Source organism: Patagioenas fasciata, chromosome 1 (genome assembly GCF_037038585.1).
Source record: "Patagioenas fasciata isolate bPatFas1 chromosome 1, bPatFas1.hap1, whole genome shotgun sequence".
NCBI lineage: Eukaryota > Metazoa > Chordata > Aves > Columbiformes > Columbidae > Patagioenas > Patagioenas fasciata.
This window is the reverse complement of record NC_092520.1, coordinates 45,899,442-45,918,709: the sequence shown is the minus strand read 5'-3', so window position 1 is coordinate 45,918,709 and position 19,268 is coordinate 45,899,442. Positions and strand designations below refer to the sequence as shown.

At 38.0% G+C, this 19,268-nt stretch overlaps 1 protein-coding gene across 21 annotated transcripts in view; it reads left to right on the top strand.

The window, feature by feature from the left end:
* The window catches only part of MYCBP2 (MYC binding protein 2), a 200,431-nt gene extending 185,524 nt beyond the window's left edge, over positions 1–14,907 (top strand). For all 21 annotated transcript variants that reach the window (XM_071806388.1, XM_071806378.1, XM_071806435.1 and 18 more), the window contains 10 exons: positions 1,484–1,585; positions 3,270–3,398; positions 6,094–6,226; positions 6,484–6,587; positions 7,625–7,813; positions 8,315–8,422; positions 9,449–9,658; positions 12,622–12,729; positions 12,926–13,091; positions 14,099–14,907. In XM_071806388.1, coding sequence (XP_071662489.1) covers positions 1,484–1,585; positions 3,270–3,398; positions 6,094–6,226; positions 6,484–6,587; positions 7,625–7,813; positions 8,315–8,422; positions 9,449–9,658; positions 12,622–12,729; positions 12,926–13,091; positions 14,099–14,214 — 1,365 coding nt within the window. In that variant the 3' untranslated portion in view covers positions 14,215–14,907. The remainder of the gene's footprint in view (positions 1–1,483; positions 1,586–3,269; positions 3,399–6,093; positions 6,227–6,483; positions 6,588–7,624; positions 7,814–8,314; positions 8,423–9,448; positions 9,659–12,621; positions 12,730–12,925; positions 13,092–14,098) is intronic.
* Positions 14,908–19,268: the final 4,361 nt, after the last annotated feature.

Genomic DNA, 19,268 nt, shown 5'->3' with positions numbered 1-19,268 from the left:
ACAATGCATACACTATACAGTTTATATTCTCCAAATCTAGCTGTGTCTGCATAATGGACAGGTATCCTGACTAAAGCAATGACTGTTCATGCAAATAAATTGAGTTTTCTTCTTTGTGGCAGAAATACACCAATAAAAACTGAATTTTGATTCAGTATGTGTCTTGGGTACGTCCCAAGTAATGAAAAGTAAGTGTTATGCATTTGAGCTTCTATTCTTGAGGTAATTCTGTTTGTGATACTGGTATTTTACTAAATTTATGAGATCATCTGCATGGAAAATTGCACAATAGGTATCGGCTATCTTTTTCCAGTTTCCCGTGTGATTATTTTAAGTGGTTTGACTTGTAGGTCATCAGCTGCCACATCTCAAGGCTATCATGAAAATACTCAATAGCAAACGTTCTCTATGACAATTAAATTAACCCTCACCTGTGTTTTAGTCTCAAAATGGAAAATCATTTGCTGAGCCCTTTATTATTTGCCTTGGGTGGTTTTTTTATCTTTGTCTTTGCCTTGACTCTCTTATAGAAACTTGGGCTAACTTAACATGAATAGATCTCTTGAAATACCATGAAAAGCATCCTTGTAAATTACGACATTACTTCTGTCTTAGGGAGTACAGATTTTGCCTTCTCAAGCATTACAACTACATGTGAAAGAAAAGGTTTTAGAAGGATTTGGCACTCATGTTGTTTTCCATCCTAAAAGGCTGTGCCAGTTGTCATTTCATCCCCCTTACTCACATATTCTCTGCTCTTTGGAAGACGCTGTCTCAGAGCACCACCAGCTCCTGCTGTCGCTGTGTTAGTAGTCCAATAGAATTTTGTTCAAATCAAACTTTTGATCAAAAACTGTTGCAAAATGCAGTTGTCAAATGCATTTCAGCTTGGGTTGCAGGCCAACAAATTACCTTTATGTATCTTATCTCTTTGGGATTTCACTGTAGTCAATAGAGAGGAAGAGAGAAAAGCTTCCTCAGAAGACAGTCAGCTCAGAACCCTTTTCTGGGTAATCTCAAATGTCCCATGCAGTGAGGAGAGAACACAGGGAAACCAATCTCATTGAGCTAAAGCTCTGTTGGTTTGGGTCTTTTTTTGTGTCTGTTCTGTAATTTCTTCTTCTCCTACAAATCCTCTAGTGTTTGGTAGTGATACGCAAGTCTGTATTTGCCGTATTTCTCTGTAATACACTCTGGTTGATCTTTTTTCACTGTTTCTCTCTCGTATGCTAACTACTGTATTTATGACCCTGAAGTGACATACCTGAAAGAAAGAGGATAGTTCCCAAAAGTTCAATAAATTTTATTGTGTGCTTTATTTCTTTTTGGCAAAGAAAAAACTTGTGTTGTATGGGCAGGCTTCAGCTAACAATGATGCAGTTTGCAGATAACAGTGACATTCTTGCCTGCCAACGTGTATAATTTTAGTATTTAGGATTTTTTTTTTTCCGAAAATATTTAATCCTACCTTGTCTTTCAATAGCTATGGCTGGCCTTAGCATCCCTCTGTGTGCTTGATCAGGATCATGTTGATAGACTATCCTCAGGAAGATGGATGGGAAAGGATGGACAACAAAAACAGATGGTGAGATAGCAAATAATCTATTTTTGTGCTTATTTTGATATGTTAAGTAGTCAAAGAATTTATAGTAATGATAGGGAAAGGCAGACTTAGCCTAACCTTATTCATACTTTTCTGTTGTCCCCAATGGAGATTGTGTATACATGGTTGAAATGTTTGTGTTCTAGACAAGCACTACTCAGAAAACAAAAATTCCATCTTAAAACAATAAGGTGGCAATTCTGGCATTCAGGATGGAGCAAGGCCTTCCTCGCACCTATAGGATGGATTTTTGAGAGTCCATTGGCTCAGTTAATACCACACTCTCTTTCAGAGCTGTTTTGTTTCTATCTGGATCCATGTCTCACAGTCAAGTCAATTCTTTCATGTTCCTCAAAAATAACTTCTCCATAATACAGCTTCCTCTTCCCCATCTCAGTAGAGAGAGATTACCCCAAAGAGAAAGAAACTATTTCTAACTGGATTTAGTATAGCTACAGTTTACCCAGAGGATTTACAAATTTAATATAGAATATGATGAATCAACCGAGTTTGCATCTCTATTTTTCAGTTTCACAAAAAGCTTATGGGTTTTTTTTAAATACAAATCTGCAAAGAGCAAAATAATGAAACTGTTGTCTTTATAACTTGGTTAGGGGAGCCCCTGTGGGAGACAAGGGAATATTGTGTGGATGCTTTGTGCAAAGGAGCCTCCAAAGCAGTTTAGTGTAGGCAGAAAGAGAATGCAGGAGAAAAAAGGATTTCAGCAGCAGCAAGGACTAAAACTCTGCTGAGAGGAGGAAGCAGACACAAAGGCCTCTGAGGTGATTAAAAAAGACAAGGGGCTTCTGCAGAGCTTTGGAAATGTCAGGAGAGTAGCCAAGACATCATCAAACAGGGATGCAAGCTACTGAACCCTGCCTGAAATTCCCCCAATTCTGCTTTATACTGGGATATTCAAATTTTGGGGTGGACTGTCCCCCTGCCAACCAAGAGTGCTGTTGAAAGGGTTCTGTTTGAGGTTGCATGAGCAATGTCGTGGAAACCACATGTTCGGGGAGTACAATAAAAACTTGTTCTCAGACATATCCATATGAATAATCAAAATCAGTCACTGAACTCTATTTGTACAGATATTTTGAACCACAAAACAGAACTGTGTTGATTTCTAAAAAATTTTTATCAGTAGAGGAACTTAATTTCTTGGTGGATTTTGATTGTTACTCCAACTGTATTCTCTCAAAGTTATAGATGACCTACAGCTTTGACTACATGTTTGAGCAGAGTAAACACACCATATAAAAGTAATTAAGAGTAAATATCATGCATGTTGACTGACTTGAGTCCTCGTATCTCTGAACTTTTCTGTTAACGTTCTCATAACTCATTGTTACCACACAAATCTTTTCTCACACTAGTTGAAAATGATGTCTTAACTATATTGTTCAAAAAATGCATTTTTGCTGCATCACACAAAATATAAGACGAAGAATATCAGAAGAAATGATTGAGTTAATTGAGGCTTTTTCTGTCCAGGCATAATTGTTTATGTACTGATTATTCTAAAGATACAACTAATATAGTCTAAACAAGCTCTTTTTCCCCCCTTATTAATTTGGGGGAGATGACTGGAGAATAAAAACAAATGCTGAAAGCATACGAGGGATTTAATAAATAATTATTTCATATTTTTTCTTAATTTTTTCAGCCGATGTGTGATAACCATGATGATGGTGAAACTGCCGCGATCATTTTATGTAATGTCTGTGGGAATTTGTGTACAGATTGTGACCGATTCCTTCATCTCCATCGGCGAACAAAAACTCACCAGCGACAGGTAGAGTATACGTGACATCATGTTGTTTGCAGCTGCATATGTGGTGTGCATTTCCTCAATTAATACATAAGCTAAAGGCTGTAGCAAGAGCCAAATCTGAAAAAGTATTTTCTTCTATGTTTGAGATGGTATAGGTTAGTTTCCATTTAATTCTTTTTAGCTGTTTTTAGTTAAATTCTCTTGTCCTTTGTCTTGAAGGAAATTGGAAAGTCATGTAGCAGTCCCTAATTCTTACTCTTATGCTACATCAGCTTTCTTCTCTCTTTTTCTGACATTGCTTAGGAACATTTTTTAGGAAAATCTAGGAACTGTATAGACTTTCTTAAGTATATGTTCGTTCTTTATTCCTGTTAAATTATATGTCCTTTGCTACTTCTATTATATACGTCAGTGCTTGTGAACCCCTTCATTTTTAATGTATATGCATTTTTTAATATCCGGGAAGACCACTTGATAGCAAATATTCCTACTGGTTACCGAATCATAGAACGGTTTGGGTTGGAAGGGACCTTAAAGATTATCTAGTTCTAACCCTCCTGCCATGGGCACCGGCACCATCCACTGGACCAGGCTGCTGCAAACCCCATCCAGCCTGGCCTTGAACACTGCCAGGGATGTCAGCCTTCTCTTACTTCTCAATATTCTTCCAGCTCTCACTGTCTTTTCACAGAGAAATACGTTGTCATATCCATAAGCTTGAATATTTTCTGATTTCTTTTGGTTTTGTTTTTAGGACTGAAATGGCTTTCCCCTTTGACTTACCTCTTCATCTCTAAACCTGAAACTGCATTATTCTTGAAGTATTTGTTTCTCTCATTGAAGTTAATGTTGAGGACGCCTTTACTTCTGAAACTACTGAATATTTCCTCTTTCTTGACACTGTTTTTCTTTTGTGTTTTTTGTGGTCTTTTATTTTTCCTCTTTCTCTCTGACCACTTATATTTGTACAAAGGCTAAAATAATAAACCTCATTAATGAAGTTAATTCAAAGGGAATCGTTCCTCTTCTCCCTCTCATAGAGTGCATCTACATTTTGCTTTTTAGTAAGCATCAGGAATGGGCTTTTTGAAGCAGATCTCCTTCTCTCCTTATTGTGCTTTGTTTTGTGTCATAGAGCAGCCTTGGAGTGCATGAACCAGATTCCTTTCAGGTTTAAAATAAAACAATAAAAAGCGATAGATGCAGGGGCATGCTGGTAATGGTCAGTCAGTGCAGGGGATCAGCTGGTCTAGAGCACGTGTGGTGGAAACTCTAGATCACTGGCACCGAGTTCCACTCTGCAGATCTCCTTCTTGGTCCCTCAGCTTTTGCAGTGTCAGCCTGGAAGTTCCACGTGGATCTGTTATCTTCTATTTCTTACCCAGGATCTTTGCAATTCCCTTTGACATTGTCCTGTTTTCTCATCCTAAGATGATGATTTTCTATGTCTGCTCTTCTTTTGTGGCAGAGCACAGTTTAGTCTCATTTGTTTTTCTGATTTCTCCTATATAGCCTGTTCAGATTACAGTTGATAAAAAGTAAGTTCTTATCAAAATCCTCATATCTCTCCTTAATCTGTCCAAAATAGCTACTTATCAGATTTTCCTATTTACTTCTGAAAGCATGTTTAAACTTCTGCTCTTTATTCACCACCTTTACCTTTACATCTCTAATGTTAATCCCTCAATTTAAATTTTAAATTGTCACATTCCCTGGCTCCTGTTTTCTGTTAGCTTCCTGGTTTTTATCCAACTTCTGTCATACACAGCTCTTTAATGTGTTTTCTTTCCCTCTAAGAAAGGACAGCCTGTAAGTTACTATGACCTGCTTATGCAACTCCTTTGTGAAGCAATTAAGGCTTTTTTTCCTGATTCTAATATGAATTAAAACAAACTTTCAATTGAGTGTATATATCCATACCAAGGCAAATTCTAACTTTGATTGCATTGCAGGTGAAATGAATGAAAACAGAACTGCCTTCAAAACTTAGGAAAGGAGAAAAAAGAGAGACTGTATAAAGTCCCCTAAGCATTTCATGCTGGTTTTTTTATTTTGCAAGAATTTTCTATTTTCCTTATTGTAGCTGAAAGTATCCCCTGTGTATTTATATGAAAGTTGAAAATATTAATATTACACACTTACGTAATTATTATATAGTGCATATTATTAAGACCATAATTATCAATGTTGCTTTGATAAACTACTACCATAGAATCACAGACTAGTTTGGGTTGGAAGGGACCTTCAAAGCTCATCTAGTCCAACCTCCTGCAATGAGCAGGGACATCTTCAACTAGATCAGGTTGCTCAGAGCCCCATCCAGCCTGGCCTGGAATGTTTAGGTGAAGATATTTCTAATGACTTATGCTTTTAATATGCTGTGGCCTAATGGATGAGTTGAATAGTAGTAATGAAGTCCAAGCTCTGTATATTTTTAAATTAGAAAAAATGCTGAGTGGCTTTCTTCTCATCATTGTTGCCCGGTTGTTCCCCAGAACTGTTAGCTCAAGTGTTACTGTTGTATATTTTTGCTTTTAAAAACACAGAGCCTTTTATCCATTCTGCAATATGTACAAATTACAGAATGCATAAAAAACATAGCTTGCAGTAGGCAAATTCTGCAGAATCTACAAAACATCTGATGAAAATCCAGAGAAACAGTGACTAAAATAACATAAAGATATTCTATTTCTTATCTGTTTGGTTAACCCGACAGGTATTTAAAGAAGAAGAAGAAGCTATCAAAGTTGATCTCCACGAGGGCTGTGGTAGGACCAAACTTTTCTGGCTGATGGCATTAGCAGATTCTAAGACTATGAAAGCTATGGTGGAGTTTAGAGAACAGACAGGTAAAACACAGCTGTTAGTACTTGCTCTTTATCCTTATTATTTTTACCTTTTACCATGAGCATTTGTCATAAATAAGTAAATAAGTAAGTTGGGGTTTTCACCTGCTTTAGGGCAATGCTTTTAAGTATTAATAAAATAATTTGTCTATGTAACAACTGCTGGTTTCTTTGGTTGTTTTCTGTGATTGCTGTTGGGACATCAGTCGCTTCTGTTTCATTGCAACAATCTCCCTTTTTGTTTACTTTTGCGGACTTAGGCAAACCGACCACCAGCAGTTCTGAAGCGTGTCGCTTCTGTGGCTGTAGGAGCGGAACAGAATTATCAGCAGTGGGAAGCGTTTGTTCTGACACAGATTGCCAGGTATGTGTTAACAAGTATCAATCATCAATTACAAAAATAGGAGAGACTGCAGGATCAAACTGATTCCTTATTTTGAGTGAAGCTTGTTCATCCCTGTGGTCCATTTTAAATCAGACCTCTCAAACACAAATAGTCAACCAAAAAAACTGGGTGGTTTCATTATTATCTTCAAAAGCATCCTAAGTTTTCACAATAGTGTTCCAAGTATAAAGTAAAATATACACTGCCGACATAAAGTCTGGTTTACTAGAAAGCCTGAAGAAAGAAGTTTGCGTAACAGCCTGTTTATTATGTAAGCATGGAACATTTAAGGCTTGGCAGGTTTATTCAACTGTATCCATGTGTCCTGAGTGTTTTTGTGGCCCACACTACTGGTACAATTGGCAGAGTGACCAGTTTCATATCCCACCCTGTTTATTTCTGTTTATGTGTCACTAATTTGTCATCTTTTTTTTTTTTTTTTTTGGTCTCTCAACCTTTATTGTGTTATTAATTTGCTTAAATTTATTGTTAGCTTCTGGGCAACTTTTATAAGTTTTCTACTTACAAGGGATAGGAATTAGAAGTGGTTAAAATATCATTTCTAAAAGTGCCTATGCCAGTTAATGATCAGCTCATAATGTGTTAAGAATGGGTTACTTCATACCTTTCCTGAAGGGTGGAAATCTGCAGATATCTAAAAGGCTGTTAATACAGGGCAAGCAGTGTTTACACGGGAGGCGCTTAATACACGAAGTACACGTGGAGGATTAAAGAATATTTCTCTTTATATCAAAATTCAATATTAAAATTTTAAAGTAATGGTTTCATTATGCCATTGCTAGTCAGGAGTAACCTAAGTAATGAAAGCGTGTTTTACTTCAAGTACACAAAATGTGCTGTTTTGCCCAAGTCCCTGCTGTAACAGCAGACAACACAAATCGTGATTCTTTCATCTTAGCTTATTGCACAAACCAGCAAGCCTTCCAAAAGTGACACTATATCAAACCATTGAGTGCAGGGGCACAAAAGAATGATTAATTATTTACTTTTAATAGGAGTACGCTAAAATTGCCTGCAGCAAGACACAGCCCTGTGGTCATCCCTGTGGAGGCGTTAAGAACGAAGAGCACTGTCTGCCGTGCTTGCACGGCTGCGATAAGAACGCTACGACTCTTAAACAAGATGCCGATGACATGTGCATGATCTGCTTTACTGAAGCACTTTCAGCGGCACCAGCTATCCAGGTTTATTTTTTGTTTCCTCCCTTCTAAGAAGAATAATATTATGGTTGTAATGTTAATTGTGCTAGAAGTTAAAATATGAAGTCCCTCAAATTATGCTCTTAGAAATTTTAACACAGACACCATACCGGTACTTAAGTTCCTTAAAATGCTTTCTTTTTCCTGGTATTACTGCTATTTCAAGAAAGCAGACTATGTCAATTTAGTTTACTTTATTTAAAATATATCTGGTATTTTACGAAGGAGAAAAAAAATGAGGTAATTAATGGATATACCTCATAAATATTTCATGTATCCACTAGTGGTTTTGGAGTAGAAAGGTTATGATTTTAATGACCATTTCATAATCTTCCTCTTTTATTAAGAATAAAATAGGAGTCTTCTAGGATTTTAAGTAATTTAATTTTGGAATTGGTATATGTTGCCACTTAAAAGCAAATAACTGCTTCTGTTCTAGTGGTTAATATGAGTTCAGTGTTTCCTGACGTGTATTCTTTTCTAAAGCTGGACTGCAGCCACGTTTTCCATTTGCAATGCTGTCAGCGCGTCCTAGAAAACAGATGGCTTGGGCCAAGGATAACTTTTGGGTTTATGTCCTGTCCTATTTGCAAGGTAAATGAGCAATGTGTTTACTTACCTAGGTCAAACAAGTTACCTAATGCTGTCTTTGTTTTTCCTTTTTTAAAATTTTATATTGCTTGTTACAATATAAACTAGGTGTACATCACTTGTTTCCTTAATTTCTCCTGTCACTGAAGAAACGGTATCGTTGACGTGTCTTTTTACTTTCCCCTACTGTTTCCTGAAGTAAGGATCCTCTTAAAAAGAAAGTATTATGCAGACATTATCCTAATGATGTTTTATTCTTAGCACCATCAGCTTGTAATTTCCCAGTATTTGAGTACAGCTGACAGGGAAGAAATAATCTTAATGCACATTATTTAAAGCAGAAAACTTGGCTGGTCTGTTTTTCCTAACCCCTTTTAAAGCTGCTTGGGTTTTCAGTATGAGGACAGAGCTGAAGAATATAGGTACTTAGTTCAGCTTAAATTACTAAAAATCCTTCTTGCACTCTACAAAATCATAATTGCTGTAAGCAAAAGCATATGGTGGCTGCTGAGGAGGAGAGAACCTTAGAACCCCAGGAATATGAAATGCGTGAATGGTCAGCCATTTCTGCATGTTGTCCTTCTTCCTTCATGCTACGTTTTGATAACTTATGGCAATAGCTTGTGACTATAAAATGATAAAGACCTGCCATTGAGGGCTGACAGTCATTATTCTTAATTGCTAAGCAATAAGTCAAAAAGGACCAAAATCAGAGAAAGCATACAGTCAGAACATTCCTGTGCTGTGGCGAATATTTTGTGTGTACCCTTTATCATCCCTCTGTGGTTGTTACAGTCTGTTGTAAGGGCTGACGATTGCACGCAATAAAAGGCCATATAAAAAGCACTCCTGGTTACTGTTTTTGCAGCAAATAAAGTATGTACTATATCAGCCATTTTTGTCAAATGTACGTTGCCTGAGCTCTTAGGTTTTTATGACATCCATTACACTGTGTTTGACCATAATACAGATTATCACAGCTGTTGTATTAAAGATGCGAGATATTTTAATCAGTTGTTTTTATTTCAGAACAAAATCAATCATACAGTATTAAAGGATTTACTTGATCCAATCAAAGAACTCTATGAAGATGTGAGGAGAAAAGCACTAATGAGATTGGAGTATGAAGGGCTGCACAAGAGTGAGGCCATCACAACACCAGGCGTTAGATTTTATAATGACCCAGCTGGCTACGCTATGAACAGATACGCTTATTATGTTTGCTACAAGTGCAAAAAGGTATGACAATTAGTACTTTGTGAAATAAATGAATGCTTTTGTTTCAAAAGTAATTTCTTAGAGAGTGGGGCGTATATTAAATATGTTGTGTATGGACCAGGAAAAGAAATTGTTGTTAAATTGTAATTACAAAAAAGTGTTGAGCAAATTAGATGTACATAGTGTCTTATCTTGTAAAGCTCAAAAGTATCTACAGTGCAGCTCAGAAACCAAAAGCATATTGAGGTGCTGGCCACCTTAAAAGAATGTGCAGATGATACTGCATTAGAACACCAAGCATCCTTTTGTCCCACTTCCAACTCATACTTTACATGAACATTAAAACAGTATAACCGTAGGTTTCATTCTGACTCTTTGACATGGAGGGTTCCTCACTATGATTCCACCTAAATATTACTTTTACCCAAGTTGGAGTTGGTGGAAAATGCAGTAAACTGACTCTGGGGCAGAAGAATCCCCACTACTGCAAGCCTTTCACTGTGGTTTTCCCCAGTGATAGTCTCAAAAGATGGGAACAGCCTTCTCTAATTTTGATTCGTGATAGCGCAGTTGTTCAGGATGGGGATAAGGACACTCTGTCTTCTGTAACCAATCATGCCTAAGTTCAGATGTCAGCATCTTGAGTGCCTTTGAAGTGCAGCAACTATGGAGATGATGGCCAGGTGTGTTAGAAGAATGAAAAAAGAAGAAAGAGGAAATGTGTGGTCCAGCCTGCTGGACTCTAGGTCATATATGCAGTTTTCTTCAGGTAGAGAATATGAAACTTAACCAGAAAACAAAAATCCCTGATTTTCCCCATCATCAGAGAAGTAACACACATTCTTTATCTATGGTTAGAGACTATGGTTAGAGAAATTTTGGATACAGATTAAACCCATCCTGTTGCTGCTTTCATCTGAAGCTGATTTTTAGTGTCCATCTTGATCACATCTTTTTCCTTTAGGAATGAAAGGAATAAGGCAATCTCATGATAGCTTTCAAGGGCAACCCCAATAATTTCAACATTCAATGCACATGTTTTATCATAATTTGAAAATAAGAGGAGAAAGATTGATTTCCATATGCTAGAGGAGTAATGAATCATATTAATACACAGTTACTCAGTTCACTTTTGTTCCTGCCTCCCACAGTCAACCATTTTTCACTCTTCATCCTTTAGCAACTTGCCTGGTGCCTTTTTTGCCTCCCTTATAAAAATACTTTTTTATTACTTTTTCCAGTTTTTATTCCTGTCCCTGTTTTTCATTACACTTTCTTTCCAATATTTAATACTCAGTTATTTCAGCATCTTTATTTCCCTCTTTTTATTCCTTCCCTTGTATATCATTATTCCCTTTCGTACTGTCTCTATGTGTCTGAATAGCAGCATTCAACTAGCTGATGTCTAACTTCTTTCCTTCCTCCAGCACCTGTTCACCTCAAACTGCTACCTAATGCCCTGACTTAGATTCTTTAGGGCTTTCCCTTTTGTTTTACTCTGCAGAGTTTGGGGAAAAGTGGGCTGCTTAAATTTTTCCTTGCTCATAGTTGCCTTGAGACCACTTTCCCTGTCACTGCAAAAAAAGGTGAGAATTGCTGTCACGGGGACACCCCGAGGTTAGTTTTAGGCAGACAACAAGGTCCAAAACAAACTTTTATTCTGGTTACGAAGGTGCAGCAAATTAACCGGTAAGGAACAGGGTTTATGCAATCAGTTAGCACTCCAGTAACATAAATACAGCTTCAAATATCAGCTGAGGAAATTACTGCGGTGCAGCAAATAATAATGGAGATCCACAGTGTGCATACATGTGGCTCATGAAAAACGACGTCAGAGCTGTCCCCGACTTACATGTGCTTATATTTAAGCATGGAATATCCTCATTTTGTCTAGTGAGGAAAAAACACTGCAAATCCAGCGAGGAAATCGGCAAGGAAAATACACTCGCTTATGCAGTGAGGAACTATTAAGTAGGTTATCACTCACTCACTCAGATGTTGCGGTGAGGCAGTCCTAGTCCCAGCAGATTACCTTAAGCGGTGATCCTGCCTAAGGGGAGGACGGCAGTGTTCTTGGTCCGCTGCTCCGAGAGGACACACAAAGAGATGCCTCAGCAGTTAGTCCTGTTTTTATAATCGTGTCAGATCTGGCTGTGGGGATTCTAGAAGCTTCTCTGCTCCCCCACTCTGGCTGTGGGCGCCCAGAAACTTCCCAACTGCCTGGCGCCTCTTGCCCTCTCCTAGCTAACCGACAGACGGTTAAACAAAAGGAGCTGTTAACTTGCCCCATAGCAGGAGAGGCGGGATGTGTTGGGGAAGAGGGTGGGGTGTGCATGCACCTTCCACACCGAAAAGGGGGTGGGGAAGCTAGAGAGGGGGGCGTGCAACTGCCACAATTGCCAAGAGCAAGAATTCTGTGTGTTGTCTGATTAGTTAATAAGATGGTAACAAAGGAAGGAAGGGACTCATTGCCTCGTCTCACCACTCCGTGTGAAAACACTTCGGTATATGAGGAAATGCTCAGAGTTGTCAGTCTTTCTTGATGCATTTTTGTGCCCAGTGTGTCCTGGTAGAATAAGATGAGAAAGTGGCATGAATTTGTAGAAAACAGTAACATTCTAATCATAAGGGATTCCACATGAGCATAAAAATGATGCTCTTTCAGCTAGTAAAAATCCCTCCTGGTAGAACGTTTCTCTGCTGCCCTCAGTGTTGTCTTTCTTACATGCAGTTCATAGAGCATTCAGATAATGTTTCAAAAGCCTTACAGGCACTTGCGTAAACCCCAGCATCTTGCACAATTTTTGGTGATGTTTGTTCTGAGATTGAGACATGTTGTCTTTGTGCCTCAAAAACGTGTATCTAGAGTCAGAGTGGAGACTACTGTAACAGCTGTTATTCATTATTTTCCCCTTACAAATTGACATTGTTAAAATAATAGTTGTCTCTGGCTTAATGTCCTATCATTTCTATATAAAATTAAGGCATATTTTGGTGGCGAAGCTCGTTGTGATGCTGAAGCTGGACAAGGAGATGACTATGATCCAAGAGAGCTTATTTGTGGTGCATGCTCTGATGTTTCAAGGGCTCAGGTAAGCAAAGAACTTTGTATTCAAGTTTTTATTTCATTCTGAAGCTCTGAGTACCTGAGCTGTACAATAATTCAAACTCATTTATAATTATATGTATTGTATAAAATTAAAATGTATTACAGAGTGTAGAAGTGTGTTGTTCAGATTGTTACAATGTGGCTACTTTGTTTATCAACGTTTGTTTCTTTCTGTTTAGATGTGTCCCAAACACGGTACAGATTTCTTAGAGTACAAATGTCGCTACTGCTGTTCCGTTGCTGTGTTTTTCTGTTTTGGGACAACGCATTTTTGCAATGCTTGCCATGATGATTTCCAAAGAATGACAAGCATCCCTAAAGAAGAACTCCCACACTGTCCTGCAGGTAGTGTTTTTGTAAAGCAAATTTACCACACTGAATTCTGAGATTAGTAATCAGTTCTAATTTATATTCTTATATATTCTTGCTGATGATTTTTTTTTTTTTTAGCAAAACCACAGGGCTAGTCATGCAAATTTTAAATTCATTATATTGTATAATATTTGAATGGGTTTGTTCTGTGCATGCTTTTGATTTTTTGCTTTTCTGGGAATACTACAGGCAGTGTTATCACATTGATCCTTTAAACATTAGCTACTTTGATACAAAAAGACATTTTAATTACCTACACCAATTCAGATTCCAGATCTGTAATGATGTGTTAAAACTATACTGAAAAAAATAACACATTACTATTAAATGATGTATCTGTACTTAGGTACCTGTCATGGACAAACTGTTGCCTCAGTGCCTTACTTTCCATCTTCATATGCCATTGATTTGATCTCAGTCAATCATATTATTTACCTTGCTATAACCTTAGAATTATTGTTGTTTACTGCAAAGTGTAACTCTCATTCCTATTTATTGATTTCACTTTTAGATTGTGTGAATTTCTTCCACAGTATTATCGAGATGAAACTTATTTTAGTTACTCTCCTTGTAAGCTTTTTGCCTTTTTTAGTTTGAATATGATTTATTTTAAATTACATGGGGTTCGATCATTTGGATTTTTTTCTTCAAATACCATGTCAACGTTTGACGTAACTGTTTGAAGGAAGCTAACAGGTTTTGATCGCGTTTTGTCAGATCTAATTGATTTTTTTTTCTCTTGGCCTTTAGATGGTTTGCTTGAATTTAACTAAGTGGAAGCACCTTTCTGTCTGCTGTTTCTTAAACCTCTTATTCCTTATAAATTAATTTTATATGTTAATATATTCCTTATAAATTCATATAATATCATATTCATTTAACATGGGTTTTGAGGAAATGTAACACATGTTTCTTTACATCAAGTCTGCAAGCATTAATCTCTTTTCTTTTTTTCCCCCTCACCCTTAAATTCACTGTAGGTCCCAAAGGTAAACAACTTGAAGGAACAGAATGTCCACTTCATGTTGTCCATCCACCCACTGGTGAAGAATTTGCTCTGGGTTGTGGGGTTTGCAGAAATGCTCACACTTTTTAGATGAGCATTTTTTTTTTTTTTACCAGAGCAAAACAGGTGCCCTCATCCCTTAAGTGTCCTGAAAATAAAGTCCAGCTGGGATGAGGATGGGACCATTTCATAACCCAGGTAAAAGGAACAATTTACAGTGCAAGAAGGATGCCAAATACCATGTACATAATTCTTGCTATGAGATATTGACATTTTTTGAACTGAGACATCAAAACTTGTGAGGTGTTTGCATGTGGCCATTACAGTCATCGGCTAGGAAACATTGGACATTTACAAATAAATAATTGCTATTAAAGGATCTGTGTGTCTGTGGACTATGAATAATGCCGGCTTTCAGGAGAAAGAAAAAAATATTGATTATTGTATACTGACTTTTTGTAATCTTGTACAATTGTAACGCATCACAAGTGGGGATGGGAAAGAGGAATATTCTGGTTTATTTCCTAGACTGTTATTAAAAAAATTGTGTTAGGAAGGCATAAATGTAACAAGTATCACGCTGTATATAAAGGTATCAATGTTTGTCCTGTATAAGAATTATTAAATTACAACAGCAGTTTCATTTAAACTTCTGGGTTATGTTTGAGCCTGAAATTTTAATGAAGTGCAATACTGAGTGTGCCTCATATCTTGCAGCTGTAAACATAATGGAATGTACATGTCAATAAAGCCACTGTACATTTTTATACAGTGAAAGTCTAATGAATGTACAAGCCTCTGTTTTCAGAAGTGTTTTTTAAAATGGGGGTGGTGTCATAATTATTTCACCAAGTTCTTTTACAAAATAGGAGAGTCTATTAGCTAAACTGTTGGTTATGCAAGTACTTAAGACATTAAAAATGCTGCTTAAATCATCTTCTAAAGAAAAGCTGGATAAACATACTAACATTAATATTCCATTTCAGTTTCTGACAATGTTTTAAGACACAACAGAAGACTTCATTTTAAATTATTTTGATGAGTTATGAAGAATCCTCAGCAATATATCATCCCCACCTTTAGGACAAATAGTCTTTTCCCATTAATTCCATTTAATAAGAGTCCCAAGTCCTTTGCTCCTCTATAGTGAAAGCAAAATATAACTTTAAGAAAGAACTTTTTCCTATAAGATTCTCCCTTCAGATGTCAATGATCCTTATGGGTCCTCTCCACCCTAAGTTGTTCTGTGATTCTATGAGAACTTTTTCCTCTAGTATTTCTGTCTTGATGAAATGTGCTTTACTGGCAGACATGAACAACTGCTCTCACAGTTAAGATACTGGTAGATGGCATGCAGACATGTCAGAGGACTTTTACCAGACTGGGAACTGTGGGATCCATCTCACCTTATTTCAGACATCCATAAGGTATGTGTCTGTCTGCAGGTTAGAATAGCTGGGGAAGAACACTCACCTTGGGAGTACAATTTCTCTTAGTCACAGTGACAGGGTATTGTGGTTCAGTCTCAGTTATGTGAATAGTGCAAGTAGTATCAGTAAATAGAAGCTGGAATTTTTTAAGTCTACAGTCAAGTATATTTTATATTATTGGTATAATGGACATTTAATGAAAGAATTCCTGTGACCCTCATTGAGACAAGGTATAGAGCGCCTGGTAATGACCAGGGGGTGGGAGAGGTTGCTGGCATACAGACAAAGGTTGTCAAATGTAGGGCTTGCACTAGACATGCAAATAAATATGTAGCATCATTGTTAATTGTTTAAAAAAAAAATCTTCCAAACAACTGAATCTGTGATAGTTGAAGTATTTCAAGTAGTGGGTATCTATTTGGAAAGAGATACATCAGGAGATTGGCTGCTTGGTAACTTCTTGGAGTGTATTTGAAATAATACAGTATATGAAGTAGAGAAAGCAACTGAAAGGTGCCTTTGCTAGATTTTATTCTGACTGAAAGGTAGTTTAGATGAAAACAAGTACAAAGTGACAACATTCATTATTCTGAAAGGAAAAGAGAAAATAAGGTAAAGAAAATTATGTACAGCAAATTGGCAGAAGTCTTAGGTAAGATCCTGTGGGAATCAAGTGTAAAGAAAGAAAAAACTTGTTTAAGGGGAGTTGACATTTTCTTTGGAACAACCGACTAGACTAACATCAAGGTCTGCAGCTATCCTAGTGCAAACAAAGGATATGACTTGTATTAAGCAGTCAGTTTGGCAAAGTTAGGAATTATATATTGCAAAAAGGGAGAGAAAATAAAAATGGAAACCAAATCAAATTACTACAGATGAACAGCAGGGGGGAAAGGTACAGGAAAAAACTTAATTTGCAATGGACATACAGAATAACAAGTAGGCAAGAGAAAGATTGGTCATCTACCTGCACTGATGAGGCACTTTGTTCCACAAAAAAATGCATCAACAGCTTCAAACCACATTAAACCCTCTATTTGAATATCAGGAGGAAGCCAATGTGGTGGTTGTGTTCAGCATCTTGAAGAATCAAGGTTCTTCCAACATTGTACTTCAGTTATAGAAACAGAGCATGATTTCACTTGTCCAAATTATGTCCATATTATAGATGTTTACCTCAGCTGTAGTCATCTTCAGTGGAGAGGAACAGGAACTTCTGGGATGTGGTTCGTTTCATCTCTTTATAAAATAGGAGCCACCTGTATAGCTTAGATGTAGATGCCTACTACAACATGCATTTTTAAAGTTAGTTAAAGTCATCATCACCTACTTTGCAGTCTGAAGTTACAAGCAATGTTATGGACCCATCACATCACAACCTTCAGCACCAAGGCAGATTTTTTTTTTTTGAGAGAGAGAGGATGTCAAGACATGAAGAGTTGAAAGGTGAATGTTTGAAGTGTTATTCCAGGTTTGTGGCTTCATGTTCCATAGTTAAGATGGGTTTTTGTAAACAGATCTTAGGCCCTTCCACTGGCCTAGCACTCCACGTTCTGATGGGTGAAGGGTAGTTTGTGTTTTAGTATTGCCAGGTATTTCCTGGAGACCTACTATAGACCTTAAAAAGATTTAAGTGTCTGTATTTGAAAATGTTGGTTCCTTACTCAATACTTGACAATCCAGTATCTCCAACCCATTAACTCGTATTGGACGCACCCTGAGTACATGTAGAGTAAAAGACACAGAATGATGTTCTAAGGACTCTGCTCATTACACAAGAAATGTGCTATAGGGTTATCAGAATGAATATAGCCGTTAGTTGGGAGGTACTGCAGTAAACTTGGATTATATCAGTGGTATTAAAGCAGTGGTTAGAGTATGAGAGGGTGTTGACAGGCCAGAAGCAGGCTGAAAGCAGAGCATCAGTGTATTTATTAAGGATCTCCCTATTGTAGTATTCAGACACGCTTCTCCTTCACCACCCAGCACCCTCCTCACTCCCTACTCCTTATCTACACTCAAAGCCTCATGTCACTGCCCCGCTGCTTTTCACCAGGACTCTCAGGTTCTGATTTCTGTCCTAATCCGCCACAGACAAGCCCCTTATCTCCTTCCATTGCTTCCTGGCTACTGTTTCTCCATTTTAGGAGCTTCTTGCTGCACCCTAGTGTACAGGGGCAGCAGGAGGAGCAGTGCCGGAGTCAGGCAAATTAGCTACAGTGGAAGACTAATGCACATAATACGAAGTGGTTTACATAGGTTCTTGACATAGGTTGCTGTGGGTCTTAAATTCTGGAAAAATTACTTACAGCAGGCAAATTTGTGGTGTGTGATCCACTATCCTTTTTAGAAAATTTCAGTGTGTAGCACCATAATTACAAGTTAATTCTATTTTTTTAAATTTTCCAGCTCTTTCACTTTAGGTTAATGTGAGAACTAGTTTAGGAAAGTATGATTAGAGTGAGGAAAGGACATGATGCTGCTACATTCAGTTTATGAAGTGGGCTAAGTGAGGGACAAGCAATGTCAGGGAAATGTTTCTCTTGCGCACGACTCGCTGTCCCCAACTGCTACTTCAGGAAGATGGCACAGCGGAGCATGAGCATCAGGCTCTTTGGGTAGAGCACAGTTTCCCCCCTAGTGGCTGCACCTCAGACACTCTGCTCCTACGCTGTGTCAGACGTTCAAGTCGCCATATCCCCCTGCACCAATCTCTGTGGCTGATTACAGCCAGATGCCAGCACAGGTCACTAATCAGATCAGTCCACAAGAAGATTGCTCTGTGCCTCTCCAGCAGTCTCACATGCTTGTTCCGTCAGCTGTTGAGCCACAGCCCACGCAATGGAAACACTCAGTTCTTGCTTGCACTGCCCTGTTTGCCACAGCTCACCATGCTCAGCTAGTTCATACCAAATTCAGCTCCTGGCGAGGGAGAGGGCCACACTACTCCTACTCAGCTCATAAATCATTAGTTTAAAAATGGCTTAAACTGTCATGGGTGTATCCACCCACTGAGCACAAAGTGAACAGTAAAAGTTAATAAGGCACAGGCAATTAACCAGTTACCATCAGGGCCTGATAATCTTGGTCCTTACGAAACAGTTTTCCTTAATCACATCGTACTAAGTTATTTCATTGTTTCATCTAAGCAGAGGCCAGCTAGGGAGCTCCAGGACCACCCAGTCATTCAAGATATAACTCAGACTTCCTAGGATTTTGCCACAGGCCCCTGTTTGACATTGCAGGTGACCATGCAGTAGTAGTACTGCAGATGCCCAGCATCCTTCAGTGCAAGACATACTGGAAAGGCTGTGCTGTCACACCCTGTGTTCTCACTGCTGGCATCTAGCAGCGATGAACTTGTGTTACCAAGTGTTCCAGGTGGCAGGATCTCCACTGGGTGCACATACATAGACGCACCCAATAACAGGACAACAAAGTTATTACAATCAATAGCACAGCAATCAGCTGTAATGGGGCATGGCAAGTCATCAATAATCACCCAAATATGTCTCCCACCAGCTAGTCAGTGAGTTTTCTCAGGTAATGGCCACCTCCACAGTCCGTTGGGATTGAGGGGGCTCCTGAGATGGTGCTCTGTGCTCTTGCCACAAAGTTTTGTTTGAGTTGTCTGCTGCTAGTTGAAATTCAGTCACTTTTGATATAACATTTATTTCCAGATGAATGGCTCAAGTGGTTTCTTCATTTGTAAAA